The sequence below is a fragment of the Cavia porcellus genome, unplaced genomic scaffold (assembly GCF_034190915.1).
Source record: "Cavia porcellus strain 051 isolate PalLab524CR breed Dunkin Hartley unplaced genomic scaffold, mCavPor4.1 scaffold_29, whole genome shotgun sequence".
NCBI classification, from domain to species: Eukaryota; Metazoa; Chordata; class Mammalia; order Rodentia; family Caviidae; genus Cavia; species Cavia porcellus.
In genome coordinates this window covers 12050429-12072311 of record NW_026947512.1, presented here as the reverse complement: position 1 = coordinate 12072311, position 21883 = coordinate 12050429, and the positions used below count along the sequence as shown (strand labels likewise).

General features: G+C 39.5%; 1 protein-coding gene and 1 long non-coding RNA gene across 2 annotated transcripts in view; one reads left to right on the top strand and one right to left on the bottom strand.

The window, feature by feature from the left end:
- Positions 1 to 1425: 1425 nt before the first annotated feature.
- Positions 1426 to 21883, bottom strand: part of Slc9c2 (solute carrier family 9 member C2 (putative)) — an 83971-nt gene continuing 63513 nt past the window's right edge. Inside the window, exons 19-27 of the mRNA XM_063239890.1 lie at positions 19895 to 19946; positions 18141 to 18289; positions 15992 to 16117; positions 11161 to 11259; positions 9083 to 9250; positions 7914 to 8045; positions 5566 to 5751; positions 3739 to 3820; positions 1426 to 1701 (exon numbers count right to left, since the gene is read on the bottom strand). Coding sequence (XP_063095960.1) covers positions 1598 to 1701; positions 3739 to 3820; positions 5566 to 5751; positions 7914 to 8045; positions 9083 to 9250; positions 11161 to 11259; positions 15992 to 16117; positions 18141 to 18289; positions 19895 to 19946 — 1098 coding nt within the window. The 3' untranslated portion in view covers positions 1426 to 1597. The remainder of the gene's footprint in view (positions 1702 to 3738; positions 3821 to 5565; positions 5752 to 7913; positions 8046 to 9082; positions 9251 to 11160; positions 11260 to 15991; positions 16118 to 18140; positions 18290 to 19894; positions 19947 to 21883) is intronic.
- LOC134473957 (uncharacterized) lies at positions 8941 to 11096 on the top strand. Its single transcript, XR_010044464.1, has 2 exons — positions 8941 to 9230; positions 11006 to 11096. It is a non-coding gene; the product is annotated as an uncharacterized LOC134473957 (long non-coding RNA).

Sequence of the window (21883 nt, the reverse complement as noted above, 5' to 3'; positions counted from 1 at the left end):
GTGATCATTATGTATATCTAAAATGTGCCAGTAAAATCAGATTGAAATAAATAAAAGCTATGTTAAAAAATAAATAATGAGGTCTTCGAAATTGGAATGTAACTCAGCACTAGGGCTACTGCCTAGCATGAGGGGAGCAAGTAGGAATAGTGATGATAATCATGACGAGGATGGTGACAACAGAGTCTGAAAAACTTAGTAAAAATGAGAAGCTCAATTATTTGACTCTCAGTTAGATTTCTTGCTGGGGATTTAGCTTAGCGGCCTAAGCGCCTGCCTTGCAAGCGCATGGTCGTGAGTTCGATCCCTGGTACCGATTAAAAAAAAAAAAAATAGCCATAGGTATCCTGAAAGATAATTTTGGGGCTGAGGATTTAGCTCATTGGCATAAGCACCTGCCTTGCAAGCAGGCGGTCGTGAGTTTGATCCCCGGTACCAATAAAAAAAGAAAAAAAAAATAGATTTCTTACTTGTGAAATATGCTCCCGTTAAGAGAGGTCAGCCTTGAGAAAGTTACCCAAAAAGGACTAAATTGCTTTGTTAAAAGGAACTATTATAACCTTGATCAGTGCAACTTTCCTTCCTCTAACAAAACTCTGCAGACCACCTTAATGATCATAAATGACAGTGGTAACATAAAATTTCTCTCAGAAGGTCTTAGGGTGGCCATCTGGTTCCAGATGGGGTAGAGTGAGGGACTTCTCTCTGAAAGCTGCACTTTTGGAGATTGTCATTTTTCATAGAGGCACATTTATTTGCAGCGATTTGGCATCCATTTGTTAGAAACTGGAGGAGAGAGGGTGTCAGAGTTCCCTGAAGCTCATCCTTAGTGCCATCACTGCTGCGTGACCCACCTTTACATTTCCTAGCAGTCCACTGCCCTGTCCTGCTCTTCCTCTGTGCCACCCACCAGAGCACAAGCCCCAGATGAGCTCTGTTCGAGACCCAACAGAGATGCCACCGAGAGACCTGAGCGGTGCAGGGAGCCTCCACCACCCACAGACTGGCCTCTGCTCTATTCGGTGTGCTAAGTCCCTTTTGCTCCCCAGTTCTAAGCATGACTGTTAACACTTCAAATTTCTGTAAATGAGCCGTGATAGCTAAAGAAAGTAGGAAGAAATGTGTACATAAAAATCTACATGAATCTTTATTTAAAAAAAAAGAGTTCTGACATCTCTTGTTTGATCTTAAAATATTTTAAATAACCTAACAGTTAAAATATCTTCAAGTTAAAACTAATTCTCTAGGAAGAGGCCCACAAGCAGTGTGTGGGTCCACACACCACCCGCATAGCATCCCTACGTCCAAAGGGAGAAGCACAGAGGCCGAGACACTGCTGACCAAATCCACGCGGCAGCATAGCCCTCACTCCTCATCCCAAAGACCTTCCCCTGTAAACTGAAGACCAGGGACAGAGAATTTAAAAGGGGGAAATTAGGTGGGGCAAAGTATTACTACAAAAATATTCTTAGCTTTAATTTCTAAATAATCCATGAGTTGTATCTCAATTTGTCCCAATAATGAGTTGCAGGAGAAGGGTCTCTTCTTGCCACCTGCATTTCAGTCCTTGACCTCACAATTTATTTTACTGTGTTGTTTAGTAGCCACAAGAAGAAACATTTATTCCAATTGCCAAGTGTGTTACCTTATCTTTTTTCTTCCCCTGTTGTTCTTTCTTGGCTCTGAGCAAACCAGGGCTGACTGAAGTAAGCAAGCATTGAACAGAAAAACCAAATTAGGAACTTAAGGGTAAAGGCAACAGAATATTTTGAAATATCAGTTTGCTTTATAAGGCTCCGTTTTCCCTTCCTCTTTTCAAAGGAGTTCTCTACTTTCTTCCTTTCGAGGTGTCTAATAGGCTCCCAAAAGTCAAATACAAGAGCAACAAAATCAAACAAGGAGGATGGGCATAAGCAATGAAATATGCTGCATGAAAGGGAGAGGGCAGCCTGGACTGTGGCGAGGTGGGGAGCATCTGCCCCTCAGCAGGAGCCAGCTTAGACCTAGTTCATTTTGCTAGTACTTTGAGCTGAGTGTTAGCAGACTTTCTCAATTCTCATAAACACTTCAAAAGCTATGCTTTTAAAATGCAGACCTACTGTCTGTTTCTACGTGGCAACTCGTTTAAAATTAAATATGTATATATATATATATATATATATATATATATATATGTATTTATACACACATATATATATGGAAGGAGCAAAACCATGTATACTGGCTGGATCCAGCCTGTGAGTTACAATTTGTGATTTTCATCTAAACCCATGGAGAACACAGGGACCTATTTCCTTCCATCTAAAAATGATTCCAAATCAAAATATATGGTATACAGGCATAAATCCTTATGATAAGCATGATCTTTATGTGTATCTAACATATACCAATAAATTTAATTAAAGTTTGAAAATAAAAAATTCCAAAAGGTCTGATTAAAATGAGAGGTCCAAGTGCCAAGACCAGCGGGCACCCGTTCGTACCCAGCTTCTTGGCCGTGCTTAAAACCTCTGATTCGATAGCCCTCAGACCACCCCAAAGCCATAAACCTTGCCACAGACCCCTGAAATCCAAAGTGGTTTGGAAACAGTAACTCAGCAGATCTTGAGAGTCTGTGTGTCATGGGGAAATGGTCATTTCAGTGATACCAACTTGGATAATATCCGAAAGCAGAGGAATTTCTCTAAATCATGGTGCTGCCTATGGCCCCAGAACAGAGGATAGAATATGAGCCATAAGAATGTCTGATGCCCAGATTGTTGCTAAGGAAAAAGCTACACAGTTTAATGCCTGTCTGTCCTCTTCACAAAGGCAGAAACCTGGTTGGTTTCCCATCAACTAACATTTGGCATGGTATTCAGCACAGTGGAGTTGCATCATTTAAGAATTCCACAAATGAGAAACTGTGAAATATAAAATTTTAACAAAATCTCACTTTATGCATGTAATTAGAAATCTGGGATGGGGAGTGCAGGAGGGCAGGGCTTTAGCTCAGCAGCATAAGTGCCTGCATAGTAAGCACAAAGTTGTGAGTTCAAGCCCTGGTACCAGAGAGAGAGAGAAAAAAAAATTGGTTAAATCCTCCTCCCAAATTAACAATTCATTAAGAATTGCACAATATCTAAAGTATCAGGTCTCATGAATTATAAATCAATGACAATTCTGTGTATTCAAGCTAGGGCAGCTGGGAGCCCGGATACTGAGCTTGGTGGGGTAAGGATACTGAACTGTGAATGAAATGCTTCGCAATGCGATACACGAAGTTGGATGTAATAATGAGCGGTGGCAGTTACCTAAAGCAAGTCATTTGACTTGCGACTGTGACTGCAATTTGGGATACTCAAGTGAGCGTGGGTCAGACTCCATTTCCCTTCTGGAAGCAAACCGGGTCCCCATATGTGGGCCCAGTGTGGGATTGCCTGTCCTCTCCCCACTCCTGCACCAGCCCCACAGTTCTATGTGTCTCCAGGGCAAGAACTGCGTACAGTCCAGAAGCTGCTTTCCTCTGTCAAAGGTATAGAGGCAGGGTATAAAAGAGGAAAAAACCACGCGAATTTGAGCGTCTGGATGTCTCTGATGACCTCTCAGAAGCAATGTGGCAACCAGTTTGGGCCCACAACGTGGACTAATGATAAACCCGCACTCTCAAATCACTTTCTCAGAATTAAGAGAATTTTACATGTACTGAGGTCCCTTCTCAATGGCTTTCCTGTCACTAAAAAGCTATCTATCCCCTACCTATGCTACTGCCATGATCAGTAGAGTCAGGCTCAGATGCTTGGATTATTAACAGCTTGGTTATATCCACACTTCCCTGAATCTAAAGGAAAAAAGCCAAAATTAGTTAAAAGAGCATTATTTGATCCCAAACTGGCTGCTTCCCAATCTTTCCAAAGAATATAAAGAAGTCAAAACCTGGAACTTAGTCTGTAACCTAAACCCTGTCTCTTTCTTGGACCGGCAAATTATGCTTTGCATACAGTATTTGTGGACAACAGAGTTAAATTTCTTTGCCTTACGTGAACTACACTGAAAATTCCCAGGTTGGAAAGATGAGAATCCCCAGAAAACAATGAGTTACTCTTATTCCTACACTGAAGGTCGAGGGTTCAAGACCCAACTTTCCCAGGGTGTCAGGAACCTCTTCCTAAGCCACAAAATCTGTGTCCCAGAATGCAAGTAACAGGGGAGAGAGAAATAATTACAGCTGTCATTTCTGAATATCACTGAATCCTCACCACTGACCTACTAAAATGGCCACTGCCATTATCCCCAACCTGCTAAGGAGAAAACTAAAGACCAGAATGGGTAAGCAGTGGCCCATCCCTACTCGTGCACAGGTGTTTGGTGACCCACACCTTGGTATCTGTAATAAAATAATGGCAGGTATTGCTCCTGTTGCCCACTTGCCTCTCAGTCCCACCTTTGTTTTCAAAGCCTCTGAATTACTGAAAGGCACAAAGTAAGAATGTTATGAAAAGGCAAAAATCACTTACCAACTTTTCTAGGACATGAAGTTTCATTTATACAGTATAAACAGGAAAAAAAGCAAGAGAGAGAGAGAGAGACTCCCCCAAAAAACTTCTTGCCAATCAAAAAGTGCCAACCTCCCCATCATGGACCCCTAACTCTAAGCCTACCCTTTCAGCACCCCAAAGGCCCAAAGCAGGTGGCTTGGCCCACTAGGGACCTTGTTTCTCCTACTTTCCCCACACCCAGCTACACCGTACGTCAGGGGCGGTGAACCCATGGCATGCATGCCACAGCAGGGTGTTTGCATCAGCTCTACACAGTTCACTATCACTCTCCTAGGTATACACATTTCCCCATCCTTACTTACCGTGGTGTAGGATGAAGTAGCCCAGGGCCCAGCACATGCTACTATCCAGAAGCACCCACTGCCCATTGGTGTGACCACAGAATGATGCAGCCACTACTCGGCAGATTTCTCACCAACCTGCAGAGCTGCAGTAGCACACAAGTTGTCTTTGTGTAGACTGGAAAACATGCACTGTACCACTCCTTCCTCTGGGAAGGCAGCCTCCCACCATGGCAAACAGTTTGGCAAGAGGTCATCACGCAGACCCTGGCCTCTGCATCACACCCTTGGGGCGGGCACCCATACTAACAGAGTCCTGTTGTGTTTTTACTGTTTTGTTACAGGCTGGTAAGAACTACAAGGTCTTTGAAGGTCAGATTTCTTTTTGAGATGGTTGAATGATGTTCACTTTGTCTGCACTTATTTTGTTTATTGGATTTATTTTCTTTCAGGGTCTTTTATAACTTTACACCTTTTAATTTTCAATTGTCATGTAATAATGGCACATTGTCATGAGGTACAGTGGGACATCTCCATACATGCATAAAATGTGTGGAAAGAGCCAGACCAGGGTAACCAACACATCTATCAACTCAAACACTTATCACTTCTTCACATTAGGAACATTCAAAATTCTCTCTACCAGCTATTTTGTAGTACACAATTAGTTGTTGTCATTTAACTTTTAAAGTCACTTATGGGACACCACAAAAAGCAAATGACCCTGTAGAAATAGTGCTTCTTACCTGATTACAGGTTTTAGGTATAATGCAAGGCGCAAAATATAGCTCCTCTGTGGCACTATTAATCACATTGCCATACACAATAATAACAAATTTCATGTCCACGGTATTAATATTCATTTCGGTATAGATTGGTAAACTTTCCACATAGGCGCGTTTGTTTGCCATACAATTCTGAAAAGTTAAGTGCTGCAACAAAATTACATTTCTTCCTGAAGATCATCCAAACTGACACATGGTATAGAGAAGAAAATAAAACAGTGATCCATCTTAATTCTTCAAGGATGTCAGAAGTCATATTGACCCTGGTACCAACACACATAATTTATTTAAAGGTTGAAATGACCTCTGATAAGTTTCCAAATTCAGCGGTTTCATGACGGCAGACTTGGCTGCCAACCACTGATTTCTGACTGTTCCATCAGCTGCAGCAAGGAGATCAGCTATGCCTGGCTGGGTTCTTATTTTATTTACACCAAACCAGGCTTAAAGATTGATAGGTTTTTCTCTTGCAGTAAACAAACAAGCTATTCAACAATTCTGTAAACAGTAACAAAATTACAGCAAGACACTGGGTCTGAATGATATTTTGAGGCTCAGAATCACAGATTTTATTTATGCATCTATTTGTTTATTTACTTGTTTATTCGCATCACAGACTTTAGAAGAGAGCTGTTACGGATGGATTCTCCCTTACCACTCTCAGTGCCTCAGAAAGTTACCTTATTTGGAAATACAGTCAATACGGATGCAATTAGACAAGATGAAGCCATAGGGCAATAAAGCCGGGCCTCTAATTCAGGTTCTCAGTAACAAGTAAGATCTGGATACAGATTTGCATACAGGGAGAAGACTTGAAGGCAGCCTCTACAAGCCAAGGAGGGAACCTTGGACTAGACACTCCCTCATCTCTCCCTAATCTTGATTTTCTATTTCCAGCCCAGGGGGTAGTACTTTTGGACCAGTATATGGTATTTCATTACAGCTGCACTAGCAAATTACCCCTGGAACTTAGTGGTCAGTGCTACAGTAGGAATGAGCTGGACAGGGTACTGACAGGGGCCGTCAGCCTCATCTGAACATCTCCAGCCCTTGGGTATCAGTCATTAACCAGCAAGTCAAATTCCCACCTGCTGAGAGCACCAGCACAACTGGGCCACCAAGAACACAAGAAAATCAGTGAACTTGTTATCTAGAGTTTTGCAATCAATAAAATATAAAAATAAACTGTTTATCTTTGAAATAGCATGTGTATTTGGAGTTTGCAACTTGAGGAAGGAGGAGTATAATTTTATCAGTGTTGGAGTGTTCCAAACTCTTAGCTGACTAGTTTCTTCATGGAATGACTAACAGAAAATAAGCCAGAGCATTCAGTACAGGGCCTGAGGAATAAGATTGCAGGCATAAGTTCATTATTAGTTCTTAATGCTTGGTATCTGTATTTTCTCATTTACTTATCAATCTGTGTTGCTTGTGAATGTAAATACATATAAAGGGGGTTCTTATTGTTGAGTCCAATCTGTCTCCACTGGTCCTACTTCTCTTCAAGGCAAAAGAGAAAGGACACAGTCTCAATCTCCTTACCCTTCCACTAAAATTTCTCTGCAAGTTATTATTGTTACATAAGAAAAGATAAAGCCAACTGGCCTGTATGACGAGCTTCTTTTTTTTTTTTTTTTGGTCTTTTTCGTTTTTATTGGTACCAGGGATCGAACTCATGACTACCTGCTTGCAAGGCAGGCGCTTATGCCGCTGAGCTAAATCCCCATCCCCGATGATGAGCTTCTTAATGCAACATTTATATCCAATCGCTCAGCTCAGTGAAAACTGTTAAACTTCAAGTCTGTCATTTCCCCAAATTCCAACTCATAGCTGGGGTGAGAAAAATTATCAGATAGGATACAAATACAGAATTGTAACTTGTGCCAGTCCGGGAACAGATTTGAACCACTACTGTTTGGAGGGAATGTGCACGGAAGGGACTCGGTTACCTCAATAAAGATTTTGAGGAGATGTATGTGAAGGTAGTTATAATAGGCCACACTAAATACCATACTGAGTACTCATTAGCCTTTTCTGGTTTGTGGTTTGCTTGGCTTTAGGATTATCTTACAATTTAATGTATTTTTTTCCTTAAGGGATGAATGTAAGTAGCCTGGGAAAATTCACTGTGATTAAAGGATTAAGGGCATGTAGGAAGTCAGGGGAAAAGAGTGGATAAAATTCTAGCAACCTTATTTTAGACAATCAGACACATCCTTCCTTCCTATCTTTATTTAGAAAATACGGGGCACAGTTTGTAAAGAATACAGTAACTAAAAGTTCATTCATACTTTAATCACGTAGCTTACCTCATCTGCAATATTTGGTTCAAAATACTGATAAGCAATATGGAGAGCAAAATTGAGCCATATTTTATATTCCAAGGAAGGCCAGAAGATATCAAAGCCTTCATATAAATCCTCCAAAGAGATAAAAAAGGCCTGAAATGAAAAGACACCAGGCCATAGCCAGCTGGATTTAGAATGAAATTATAAGAACTAAATTATAAGATAAGATACCTGCATATTTAACCTTCACTTCAGAAAAACTATCAGCTATAGTGTGACTATGATATTCCCCAATTTAAAAATGATTGTACTGTGGAAAGTTGTTACGTACAAATGATAAAATTTATGGCCCAATTAAGCTATGACTTAATAGACCAGGAACACTCATATCAACCAATAGATATGCCTAGGGATGGGACTCATGAGCCCAAAATTCAGGAACCAAGCTCTACAAATTTATCTATTTTTATTGCCACTGTAGATGAATCCATAGTAGTAGCTATTCAGTCATAGTTTTGAAAAAGGCCACTTTCAGAAATTAAATTAAGTGAAGCTTAATGGACCCAGTCAGCCTTGTGGCTAAATCCATTCCTTTAATCCTTTTCTTAAAAGGAAATGGCGTGGAACTGATTAAAAACGGTAATTCCTTCTGCTCCACAAACCCCTAAACTTCTGGAGCTTGTCCTAACACCACCATCTCCTGCAAATGTTGAAAGCTTTAGTAAAGTAGTAAGAACTTTGGTTTCTATTTGAATCCTCTTCACCTAGTAGAATGTCTGACCACTTACTTGGCAAGTGAAAAGTGAAAGGAAGAAACTTTTTAAAACTAGCTAATATTCTTTTAAAACACTTGCTTTCAGGACGGTGGTCCATTATTGAGCATCCAGGCAATTTGCATAGATATTTTTCTACTTTTTTAAAACATCAAAAAGTAAGGCATTCTCTCTACTTAACAAGAAAATTAAGATCAACGGCGATAAATAATTCACAGAGCTCCCAGAGCCCTGAGGTAGGAGAGCTCAACATAGTCCTGCATGGGAAATACACAAGCGCCTTCTCCGCTACTCTGTGCTGCCTCTCTGTTCGGGTGACTAAATAAATTACCAGAATCCAAAGGAAGAAAAGGCACTGGCAGCCTTATTGCTTGAGGAAGGATTAACTAACAAGGCAGATAAGAGCCATGGCCTTACCTGCAGCGTGGTTTCGCAGATGGCGGTGTATTTAACCTCCTCTCTGAGCAGGCAGCTCAGCTCACCGAGGAGCTGCCCGCTCGACCAGTACTCGGTGAACAGGGTTTCCTCCTCCAGCTCAGGTCTCTCGATACAGTCTATGCCAAAGGTAGGAGATGAGCTATGCAGCTGCAAGGGAGGGAGGGAGGGAGGGCCGGGGAGAAATGTATAGGAAATTCAAAATTCTGTGCATGGACGAGAGGAGCCCCCACTGTTTCTTACAGCTATTCCAAGGAAAGGTAAATATTCTTCTTCAGTTCTGTCAGGTGTGGAGAAAGAACCAGCCTTCACAAAAGCTATGGTTCCTTTTACATTCTGACTCCTTGGGGTAAAAATTTTTTTTCCTGTACCAGTGTGGTTTGGATAAAGATTAAAAGGCACAACATATTGCCTTACTTATTATAGTACCCTTTTAAAAATACGACAGCCTCTTTATGCTTCTGCCACCTTTAACATACGGTTGGTTGAGCATCCCTAATCCAAAAGTCTGAAATCCAAAATGAGTGCCATCATGAGACCACAGGTGGAAAAATCCCAACTTGGTTTCAAAGTGCAGGCATGCTAAAAATAGAATATAACACTATCATCAGCCTGTATGTGTAAGGTATACACGAAGCAAACAAATTCCATTTTTAGACTTGAGTCCTAGCTCCAGAATGTCTATCTATCTATCTGAAAATATCCCCAAACCTGAAAATACCTAAAATTCAAAACACTCTGGGTTCCAAGCATTCTTTTGAATAAGATGCTCAACTAGTATAGGCTCAGCGTAATTATTTTGTTCATCATTCCATCTCCTTTAATCCCTTCACCAGAGAGTAAGCTTCAAGCTGGCAGAGACTGTTGCCTATTTTGTGAATCCTGGGCCAAGAATGAACAGTGTCTGCTCCGTGGTAGTATTTTTTTCTATCTCTTTCTTTTTGAGACAGAGTCTCTCTGTGCAGTTCAGGCTGGCCTTGAGCTCACTTGGTAGCCCAGGCTGGTCTTGAACTCACAGTGTTCCTCCTCCTCAGCCTCCTGAGTGCTGGGATTACAGGCATGCATTACCACATCTGGCTTTAGCTCTGTGGTAGTAATGAATTATGTGTTTGTTGAATAAATGAATGAATAAAACTGCTCAGAATAGTACCAGATATTTTTATCGTAGTACCAAATTATTTTTATCATAACAGTTTATTTACATGGTATTTGTAAGGTTTGAAAAGCTCATTCTACAGGAATTCTAAAGGAAGAGGCCAGGCATAGTGATGCACACCTGTAATCCCAGAACTCGGGAGGCTGAGGCAAGAGGACTGCTGTAAATTCAAGGCCTAAGCAAGTGCAAGGCCAGTCTGAAGTGCATAGTGAGACTCTGTCTCAAAAAATAAAATGAATAAATAAATAAAACCTGAAAGTCAAGTATATTATTTTCTCTATAATAAGGGACCATCATTATCTAAGATTAGGGCTCATCTCTGTATTTAGCTACTAATGTACTAGCAAGAAGATATAGGAGATTTGTCTCTTTCTCTCATCAGTAAAAGTCTCCTACTGGTCTGATTAAAAGTTGTATTTTTGTTGCTCATCCTACTCGACCTCTCTAAGGACCTGATTTTGCCGTTCATATCCTCCCATTCTTGAGTTCTCATGTCCTTTAGATAAATAATTTAAGCCACTTTAAGTATTATTTTCCTTGTTCTAACCTCCTAAAAAATTGCTTTCTCCCAGGATTGTTGTGAAGAATAAGTAATCACTGTACCATTTTATAAAATAGTAAGCACATTCAAGTGTTAAGATCTTTATGCTCATTCTAACCAGGAATGGTTTCATTTGGCTGATAAATTATTTCTGATTTGACAATTATATGTTTCAAAATACTTTTTTTCTTTTCTTTTTTCAATTCAGACTGACCTTGAACTTACTACGAAGGCTAGGCTGGCCACAGACCCTGGCCATCCTCCTCCTGCCTCGGCCTCTCAAGTTCTGGGATTGCAGGCTTGTACCACTATGCTTGACTTATTTCAAAATACATTTCAAATAGAGAATCAATAGTTTCTTACACTTGCCATTCCCGAAATAATGATGTAGATTCCTAGTGGCATTTCGCCTTCTTTACAAATGACATCATTATAGTCAAAGTAGGCAAGTTTGGTTCTTTCCTGGATGGGGGGGGGAGAAAAGGAGAAGAGAGGAAGAATCAACACCAACCTTTCATACTTTACTTTTCTAAATAAAAGTGTTTCAGAGCTAAGACTTGATTTTAAGCAACATAAAACCACAAGCTATATTCTTGGTTTGTTAATAAAATACAACATGCAACTATATTACAACTTTTAGAAATAAAGACATAAATGAACTAGAAATTTTGTGGTTAGTACCTACTACAGTACAGTCAATGGCATAAACAATAAATGTTGATAGAATGAGTATTAAATTAATGAATAAGAAAGTTTTTAGCCATCATTTGAGGCTTGGACTATAATGGCAAGTTAGACAAACTTCCTGCCTCCAGACCTTTCACTTACATTGTTCGGATATTTACAATACAGTGTGATGAGCCTGACAAACAAGAGGACAGGATACTACTGAATAGTGCGGAAGCACAGAACCTCTTGGTTGTTCATTAAGATCTTTACAGAGGAAGGTTTACAGCTGTTCCTTAGGCAAAGGGTTGTTATCAAGAACAAAAAAAAGAACTTAAAAAATCAGACCTCCCAAATTTAAATATCCAGTCCAAACATGGGCATCTGAGATGAAGTCATAGAAGCAGGCATCAATAGTTACCCTGTAGGCACAAGGTCTAGGGTCCCCTCGACTTTAGAGATTCACGCAATGTTCTAGTTTCTTTTAAAATCACAAGAGGAAAAGGATAAAAGAAATTTTAAGTTAAGAAAAATGTTTTAACATATTCACTTTTATACTAACTAATACACACATGAAGTACAATGTTTAAATATATTTTGATGGAGGAAGAGGCCCACTAAGGCAAACTTGCTAAGGGTCCACAAGGCTCACAGTGCAGCCCTGGCAGAAACCCCGCTGCAGAGGTGGCCAGGATGAGGTCTTGAAAGCTCTTGGGGACTAAAACAAGTAATGAGCCACTGAAAGAATTTTAACAGAATTAGGATGACAGAATGACATTTTTGAAAGACACCAAATCATCCATAGTGGTTTTCTCAGGGCTGAGGAGAGGGTTAGAAGGGGAACAGCTCAGACTTTTCACTTAACATAGTTCTGAATGATCTCATAGTATTAAAATAAGCATGGGCAATGATGCAATTTTTATTTTTTCTAAATCCATTTATTTGAAGGATAAAAGGAAAAAATGAGAAAAAGAAGGGTAAGGAGAAGAAGAGGAGGAGGAGGAAGAGGAGGAGGAGGAGGAGGAAAGAAGAAGAACAAGAACAAGAATAAGAAGACGAAGAAGAAGAAAAAGAAGAAGAAGAAGAAGAAGAAGAAGAAGAAGAAGAAGAAGAAGAAGAAGAAGAAGAAGACCACTACAAAAAAATTTCAAAACACATCAATCAGAGAGCAACAATGGTACAATGGTACAACAATGGTATTGCGAATTGTGGTTCCCAAAGCATTCACCCAGAGCTGAACAATGTGGTGCAATTTTTAAAAACAAAAAATTCACCTAAAGCAAAGTATTCTTCTTTAACTGAGACCTTGTTTTTCTACCATTGTCTTCCCACTGATCTTTACAGATTATTGTGCTTTTAGTTAACAACACTTGAGAGATGAAAGATGTAAAAGAGATTCAGAGAGCTCCATTGGCCCTGCTATCGTGTGAAGACACAATTAGATGATCCTTTATTAACCTAGATGCAGGCCCTCATCAGACACTAAATTTATCTGAGCTTTCATCTCAAACTCTCCAGCCTCTAGAGCTGTAAGAAATAAATTTTCAAAGAAGCCAAACCATACCTTCCCATGTGGGCTGAGAGAAGAATCAAGAAGCCAACCCACACCTTCCCATGAGCCAGCCAGTGTGCAGGCTGGGAGACAAGAAGAGCCACACCAGCACACCCTACTCCCTCAGCAAGCAGCTAGCTGATGTGGAGCAACGCAGGCTGAGATGATAGCAACTGAAGTAAAAACAAAGTAAGAAAAATACAAACAAACAAAACTTAATGCTTGTATCAACTTTGCAGGCCTAAAGCTGGTAGTCTGAGCATCTATTTGGACTACAACAATATGCATTACAGCAACTGTGGGAGATTTCCTTATGTCTTGTTTTTGAAATCCAATGTTTTATTCTATTTTATTGCTTTGTTTTATTCTTATATCTAGTAACCTAAGCAACTATTTTGAAGATAACAAATGCAATATAACAACCATCATTAAATTCCTATATCTTGTTTTGAAATCCTACATCACTCTTGTTGTGTTGTTGTTGTTGTTGTTGTGATTTTACTTTTGTTTGTTCTTTTGTTTTCTTCTTGATTCCCTGAGGTTTTTTTCTCTTTAAAATAAAAAAAATACTAAAAAGAAATAAATTTCTGAAGTTTTGAAGCCATCCAGTCTCTGGTAATTTGTCAACTCTTTCTTCACTAATATATATACCACAGTACCTTTATAGCAAACTTTCCCTTTGCTTAAATCAGTTTAAATAAGTTTCTGCTACTTTCCAGTCTTAGTTTGACTCAATTTGAAATCAAATTCAAAATAAAATTTAAAGTTTCTAGCACAAAGACAAAACATATAAAAGAAATCATATAGTCAAAGCATTATAGAGTCCTGTTATTTCTTTCTGAGAAACAAGGAGAACATTCCTATTATAGGAAAACCTTATATTTCTTGTTATCTATACCGCAAGGTTTTTGTACAACCAAACTTGTGATGAACCAAATACCATGCATTATTTTAGAGTTCTAATTCCAGAAATCTTAACCAATTTATGAGAAAGTTTTAACAAAGTAGTTAGTCAAGTCTAAAGCCACAAAATCATGGCACATAGGTCACCTCTTGCCCCCAAGTGTGTAATTTTTTTTTAGCCTACACAATATTTTAAAATTTCTAATTAGTTGCCAAAAATTTTAGTTTGGAAGTTTCACTAAATAAGTTCTTATTATGGTTATCTTGGGAAAAGAAAAAAAAGATTTGACCCCAATGTGGTTAAATCTAATTGTCATCTTCAGTCTTTACTTTATCCAATCTCTTAGCCTTATTTCACATAGCTAAACACTTTCTCATTTTTAAAAGGAGATGCCATTACAGACTGTTCCTCAGTTCTTTTTGCCAATTCCTCCTCAACTGCCTGCTTCAAAACGTTGGGCATTCCTCGGCTGTCTCTTCCATTACACTTACTCCTTAAGTTAGCTCATCAACTGTCAGGAGTTTGAATATTACCTCTCTACTGAAAACTCCAAGATGTCTTTCTCCAATCTTGGCCTCCCATCTGAATTAAAGCCCCATATCTAAAGTTGGATGTCTAACCCAAAACCACACTTGGATGTCTCAAACCTTTCTGAAACTTAACTCTTTTGGAATCAAACTTTTGGCTCCTATTGTATAAATCTTCTCTTTCCCATCTCAGTAAATTGAAACTCTGTTCTATTTTCAGATTAAAATCCTAGAAGTCTCTCCCTCCTCCCTTCCCTCTTCCCCTGTAATACTCTTCCTCTTCCTCCTTGTACTGTTCCTCCTCTTCCTCCTTCTCATTCTCTCTCTCTCTCTCGCTCGCTCGCTCTTTCCTCTGCCTTCAAATTATATCTGAACACTTCTCACCACTTTTACTAGTACAATTCACCATTATCACTTCCATCCCTTATTATAATTGCCTCCTAACTAGTCTCCCTAGTGTGCCCTTGACCTCTTACAGCCTATTCTCAACATGGCAGCAGAAGTGGTCATTCTTTAATTGAACACCATATCATTTCTCTGCTTAAAACTTTCCAATCACTTTCTATTCAGCTCAGAGTAAACAACAAAGTCTATATAGTGGCCTACAACATGTTACACATTTAAGTTTTCTGCAACTGCTGAATCCATCTCCATCCATCACCGCTCCTGGCACAGGGATCTTCGTGGTACTCCCTAAACACATTAGACACCTCTACCTTGGGGTCTGTGCACTGGCTCTTCCCTTGCCTGGAACACTCTGCTCCAAGCCATCTGCATGTCTTGCTTTCTTATTTCTTTCAAATATCTTCAAACGTCACCTTACTAGAGTACTCCTCTCTGACCACTTATGTAAAGTTGTTGTTCCATCATATTTGTTTTCCTCTCTTGTTTTTCTCTATAGCACTTATCACCCCAACACACTATATTTACATTTATGTGTCGGGTTGTTTGTCATCCCTCGCTGTCCATGTAGTGTAAAGCCAATGGACAGTAGGGAATTCATCTGTTTTCTGCCACATCCTAAATCTGTAACAGTCTCTGGTACAGAGAGGACATTTGATAGGTATTTGTCAAAAAGGGCTAGATTTCTGTAGCAAAACTCAGCTAACTTTATACAAAGCATGAACTCTTGAATACAACAAAATCCTCATTGTTCTCCAGTTGATTTTACTTTTAAATCATCTGTTTGGCATGTTTAGTCATTTAAACTTGAGAGCTTCACTGTAAAAGAACATGCTTCTTTCAGAGTAGTACCTGGAAGTTCAGAACTTCTGAAATAGAATAGGTTTGGTGAAAATCAAGAAATAATAGCTTTTAAGCAGATAAGCTATTGTGAACAACTATCTCCTTGTTAGTTTCAGAAAGAAATGTACTTTTCTTTTGGGTTTTCTTTTGGGCCTTCATTTTGATTTCCACCAAATTGGTTAGCGCAGGATTTGTGCTTTGAATGCACTTTTCCATTAATCTTGCATTAGATAGTGGGAAAAATAGGAGTGGGGGAGATGTGCATAATATTTGAGCCAGAAGAGAGAACGTAAACCTTACCTTGAAGAACTCAATGAGAACATCTTTATTTTCCATCCAAATAATGTTAGAGAGGTATTGGTCAGCAGTAGGAGGCGGGGCTACCATTGGAAAATTATTCAAGGCTTTTATTTTGTTAAGAAATACCTGAAAACAAACAATCAAGAAGACAGCAGTAAGGTCCTACAACAGAAAATGGACATTGGGCAAAAACTAAGGAAATCCAATTAAACTACTTTGCAAATTTAACCTTGTGTTCAACTAAGAGCTTCTTGAATCCTATGTAAACTATCTCCTTCTTGTCTCTGTTCTCCTCCGTTTTCTGTATTCACTGATTTATTTGCTTAGATCAAACCTGTTATCTTTACAATTCAGTTAACATTAAATCCCTCCTTGGCTCAAGCTTAGGTTGTCCAAATTTTATACTGCTTTCACGCAACCTACTGCCATTTTCTCTCACGTTTTCTTATGTGTGTGCATATGATTTGGTTCTCTAAATCTTTCTGATTTGGGAGGATACAGTTCCAGCCCTGGCTTCTGAGAAACCTTCTCTGCTTCCTTCATGAGGAAAGAGAAAATCCTTTTAATCCCCTTATTGCCACAGCTTTGCCCACATGTCTCCAGGGTGGATTCCACAACGTGGTAGAGTTAGTTTTAGTCATTTATTTCACCCTCCATGTTGCCTGGTTGCTATTGGTTGGATGGAAAAATGGCCGACTGAAAACAAGGAAGAGCACAAGGGCGTGGGCTCAGTGTCGCCATCATCAAGCATTCCCATCTGAAGAGTCCAAGGCACTCAATGTGCTTCCAACATATGCTTTCTCAGTTGAATTAAATAGACTTTCCTGTCGCTGTATAGCCTTAGATAGATAATTGCATCGCCTTTGCTCACAATTAGGCAATTACTATCACTTAATGAGTAACCCATGATTAATTTATCCATCACTTTTCTAAACAAACCTATAGGGGGAAAAAGGTCTGTCTACTAATACAGAGTATTTATTTATTTTAATAAATGGACATCAACATTCAATGGTCTTATACAAACTTCAAAATGATAAATGAAAAAATAGAATATGAAGCATGCTGTTTTAGAGGTGTAACTTGAGAAACACTGTAAAGCAGCCTTTTCTTTCCCTTCCTCAGACAAAGATTAAGGCAAACTCATATTGCTTATTTGGTGATGAGACAGAGCACCAGAGAAAGCCGCCCCACATGCATTTCTCTTCTAAGGCAAAGAGAAGGGACAAAAACAGTTTATCACAGTCCAAGGATCAGAGCTACGCTGACAGAGAAGAGTGGACAGCATCCAGGAACAGCGTGTCGCAGGGCAACACAGAGAGAATGTGGACAGAACTCCCATCGTCTTCCCGACATCTGCTAGGAAGCAGTTCTTCACAAGGGAGCAGAAAGGACACACTTATTAGGCATAAATACAGTCTAGATGGAGGGCACAGTTCAGTGCTGGGACTAAATGTGGCTTTCCCCTTTTGTCATGTTTTCCAAATCTTCTGAAACATATTTATAATTTCTCAAAAGTTCTTTTATTGGCCAATTGGTTAATGCAATATTCCCTGTTCTCTCCTCTCAGAACCGTCCCACCCAAATCCCCACCATTATACCCTGACACATGCATGTGCATGCACACACACACACACACACACAGGCTGACCACCTCCCCAACCCTGTAAATATGACTGCCACCTCCACAGTCAGTGGGACTAGGTAGATGGAAAAGAAGAAAAATCTAGTGAGTCTTAGAGAAAGAGCCAAAAGAGGGCACCAATGAGACCAAGCTTGGCAGGAAATGGAGAATCTTTCTCTGTAGGAAATGGAAAACTTTGTTCGAGTTCCATCTTAGGGCCTGACCACATGACTATTGTGGGTTCTGTAAGATACTCTGTGTTCTTTTAATAAGGCCCCAATCCTATTTCTTTAGAAACCTAACTCCAACTTTCTTCACTAAACTTGTAGCGAAATAGTTTCGAGTCTACCAGACAGCATTGGCATTTGTTGTCAATGACATTAATGAAGATTGCAGGCTTCTACAGAGTTACAGATGCAATTTAACACCTTGTCCTATCAACTTTCCTCACAGCCCCGTGAAAGTGATATTGCGGGCTGGTGTGCAGGGCTGATGGAATCAAGCAAAGTGGAAATCGCCTTTTACCTTGTGCATGCTGACGGCCTCATTTCTATCCATAATGCCTCTTGACCAAAGGAAGGTGAGGTGCTTCTGAGCTTTAGCAAACACTCTCCGGACCACCTGCTTGGTCTTTAAAGCAATGACAATGTCTCGATTCTCGTGCTCTATGAATCCTGAGGAAAATTATACTTGGTAAGTAACTTATATAACATCAATGATTATCAATGTTTGTATAATAGTTGATAGTTTCCAAACATTTATATAGTGTCTTTTCATTCTAGTTTCACATAGAACTCACAAGGCTGGGAGGAGATGAAAGTTACTTTCATCTGCATTTAGACAAGAACATTAGCCTCCCCCACCAGCTAAGAGAAAATCAGTCTCTCCACCACATTCCCAGGGCATCTCCTACATATTTCGAGGACAAAATTCATTATTGTATTATTGCTTTTCTTTATCTGTCTCATCATCTGTATTACATATTCTTTGTTGGTTGGATATATAAATGACTAAGTGAAAGAATGGAAAAAGCCCTGGACTTTGACTGGTGGCTCTTTCTGAGATCAAGTTACTTATTCTTTCTGCTTCACTGAACATGAGAAATTATGGACTAGACTAGGTTCAAATATCATCCACTTCTTCTTTGGAATTATTGAGCACAATGCCTAACATATAGCAGGTTCTCACACACTCTTTCATTGACATGAGCTGACCAGTAAAATGAAAGGCAGTCATGATCAAGAGCATAGATTTTAGAGTCAGATACGGGGGGGGGGGGGGGGAGTCAACATTTACAGGCCATGTGGCCTCAGGCAAGTTAATTGTAAGATTAGAGGTAGCTCATACAAATTATTTTATAATGCCTCACTTAATAAACATTCAATAATCAGTTGCAGTCATCATATGGAAAGAAATACTCTGATTTACAGAACTAAATCAAGAAAATGTTGTAATATTCTATACTGGTCTAAAACTTAATACAGCAGTTCCTAGACCCCTCTTCTTTAAAATCACAGAAGTAAAAAATATGCCAATACAAGAAAGGTGACAGTGAGTCCTGGGGTTTCTGAGATGGTGCCAAAATATTCTGATCCATTTTCTGAAACTTACAATTTCATTCATTAGAGAGTATTCTTTCCATTTAGACTTGGAAATTGGCCTCTATAAATTCATATGGCATCTTAAAATGTGCTCATAAGTACAAAAGGGTCTTACTTTCTTCAGGTCCAGTTATTAAGACCTTATCATCCACTGAGGAAAGACCTTATCATCCCCTTATCATCCCCAGAGGAAAGCAGACCCAACACACTTAGCATAAAATCCTCAAGCTTCTATGTGTGCTTAAGTAAAGTGCAGTGACGATAGATAGTCAAGAAAGAGCAGCCTTGCAGCCCTACCCGTCAGGAATCCTTACAAAAACAGAACAGTTTGTCAAAGGCAACTTTCACCTGTCTTTTTCTTACAGCTTTGAGAACTCTGGCATTGCTGCAATAACGTATGCCCATGGTCCTCTTATTATTTCTTCCATGCTCCCACAGCAAAACAGACTTCCTCATTCTCTGCAGTGACCTGTTGGCATGCTCCCACACCTCTCCAGCCTCCACTTTTTTCAGGGTTCAGATCTACGCATTATGTGTGCTCAACAAACACCGATTTAATGAATAAATGAATGAATGCGTGAATGGATGGATGAATGAATGCATGAACTTATTTACCTTCCGTTGACTTATGGAAGCATAAGGTATGATTTCAGGAAATCAGTTACTCCAACAACTTACCTAGCTCTTTGATAGCATCGTGTTTGTTTTTTTCCAAAATGTCATGCAATTTCTATAAGAAATGAAGAAAAACATGCATTTCTAATGGCATCAAATGCATTTCTGGCTTTAAATTTTAATTTTAAAAAATGGCAAAGAAAATTTGACTTAGTTTGATCTAGGATAACTGTGTTTCTCAATTCTTCCCTCTGGTCAATGCTACCACTTGTCCTGTGCTGAGACCCAAAGTGCAATGGATGCAACGCAGTATTTCACACAGCTATAGTATCTAGTAGTCCCCAAAAAGGATTATAACCAGCCCACCGTGCACCACTGAGAATTCTCACAGGCAGAGCCCAACTTAAAGCTATGCAAAATAAGCAGCTATTTGGGGAACCAGTCTATGAGGAACACAAAAAAAGTGAAATAATGAGAAAATACAGCATCAGTTAGTGTCTTTCCTATGAGTAACTCCTTATCTGACTGAAGAAACAGCTCCATTCCAAGGCTAACCAATCAATCACACTGCAGGTATGATCTCATTACGTCTCAGGCACTGCTCCTCATGAAGCTTACTCCATAGATTTGTCTTTCTGGAGCATATGTTTGTCCGCATCAACAGCTCCATGACAGCACAACTGACAGGTCTACAGGACTGTGAGGCACAGGTGTCTGAAACTCTGCACTCAGACAATGCATGGCATGGCGCTCCTTACAGGAAACAGCTAGTCTGTTGTCTAAGCAAAGTGAAATTTTTATTTTGTTTGTTTGGATTTGGAAAACCGGCATGTAATATTTCGCTCATTTTGAATATGAGAGTGTGCTACATAATTTTTATCAAACTGTTTCTTCTGCCTTAGTAACACTGAGGAGTCAATACTGGGGATGTGCCAAGTGATAAGACTACCTACACTGCAGAGCAAGGGCTAGCATCGGGGTGTGGGCAGCAGTTAACTCCTCTGTATACTGAACTGGGCACTGGAAGACTCCCTAGAATGGCCTTGCACTGGAGGGCGTAGGAGCTGACTCCTGCTTACAAAGAGGCTGTAATCATCGGAGAGACAAAGGCTCGTTCTCTACAGGAGGCTGTCACAGGCCAGTCACTTCCAAGACACTGGTTCATAAGGCCATTTAAAGCTATATTAAAGTTTCCTTTTAAAATACCAAAGGATATCCATAAGGAGTACCTTATATGTCAAGGCAACTACTCCCAAATCTTGGTTATCTTTTACCAAATTCCTCCAAACATGCACTTAACACAGTTCATTGGCTCGTCTTTCATCTTCCTACTTTTACGTCTTTTCTCCTAAGACTCTCTGTTCTTCCAAAATAGATCAGTCTAGCCTTTGATGGCTCTTTCCAGGTTATTTTCCATTCTTCAAAGTAAACCAACAGGATAGACTTCGGTTACACGTTAATGTTTGATCCCATAAAGGTAGGTAACTTCGCAGCCTCTCTCCCTCTTCTGACTGCAATAAGGAAAGAGCTTGGCTTTCCTGGCTAAGAGCCCTAAGTCACTAACGTTTACCACACAGATGAGCAGGAGACATAAACTCCAGCACCCACGGTGCTGTGCAACACAGTCGCTGCATCTAGGGCTTTAGTAATCAGGGTTCAACCCCATTGTCGGTTTTAAAATCAAGAGGCTAGGTTGAGAAAAATCCCTTTCAATTATTGATACACTTCAGTTGAGACCTTCATCTCGCCGTATGAAAATATAAATAAAATCACCAGAGACTGGGAGGATGGGGGCATGGAAAGAAGAAAGAAAGACAGGAACCAAAAACAATGTATGTATACACAAATCAAGCTCAAAACAGAAAATAAATGGAAAGAAGTTCAGTGAATTCCACACATTACTTGTTTCATTGTTTCAAAATACTTTGATATAGATGCCAATTTGTTTCATTTATACAGTACTAATAGTTTCTCTTAGTTCACTGAAAGAAAATTTTGTGCTATTATCTGTTTTTTATGAGAATATTTTTTGTTCATATCTTGTTTATATCT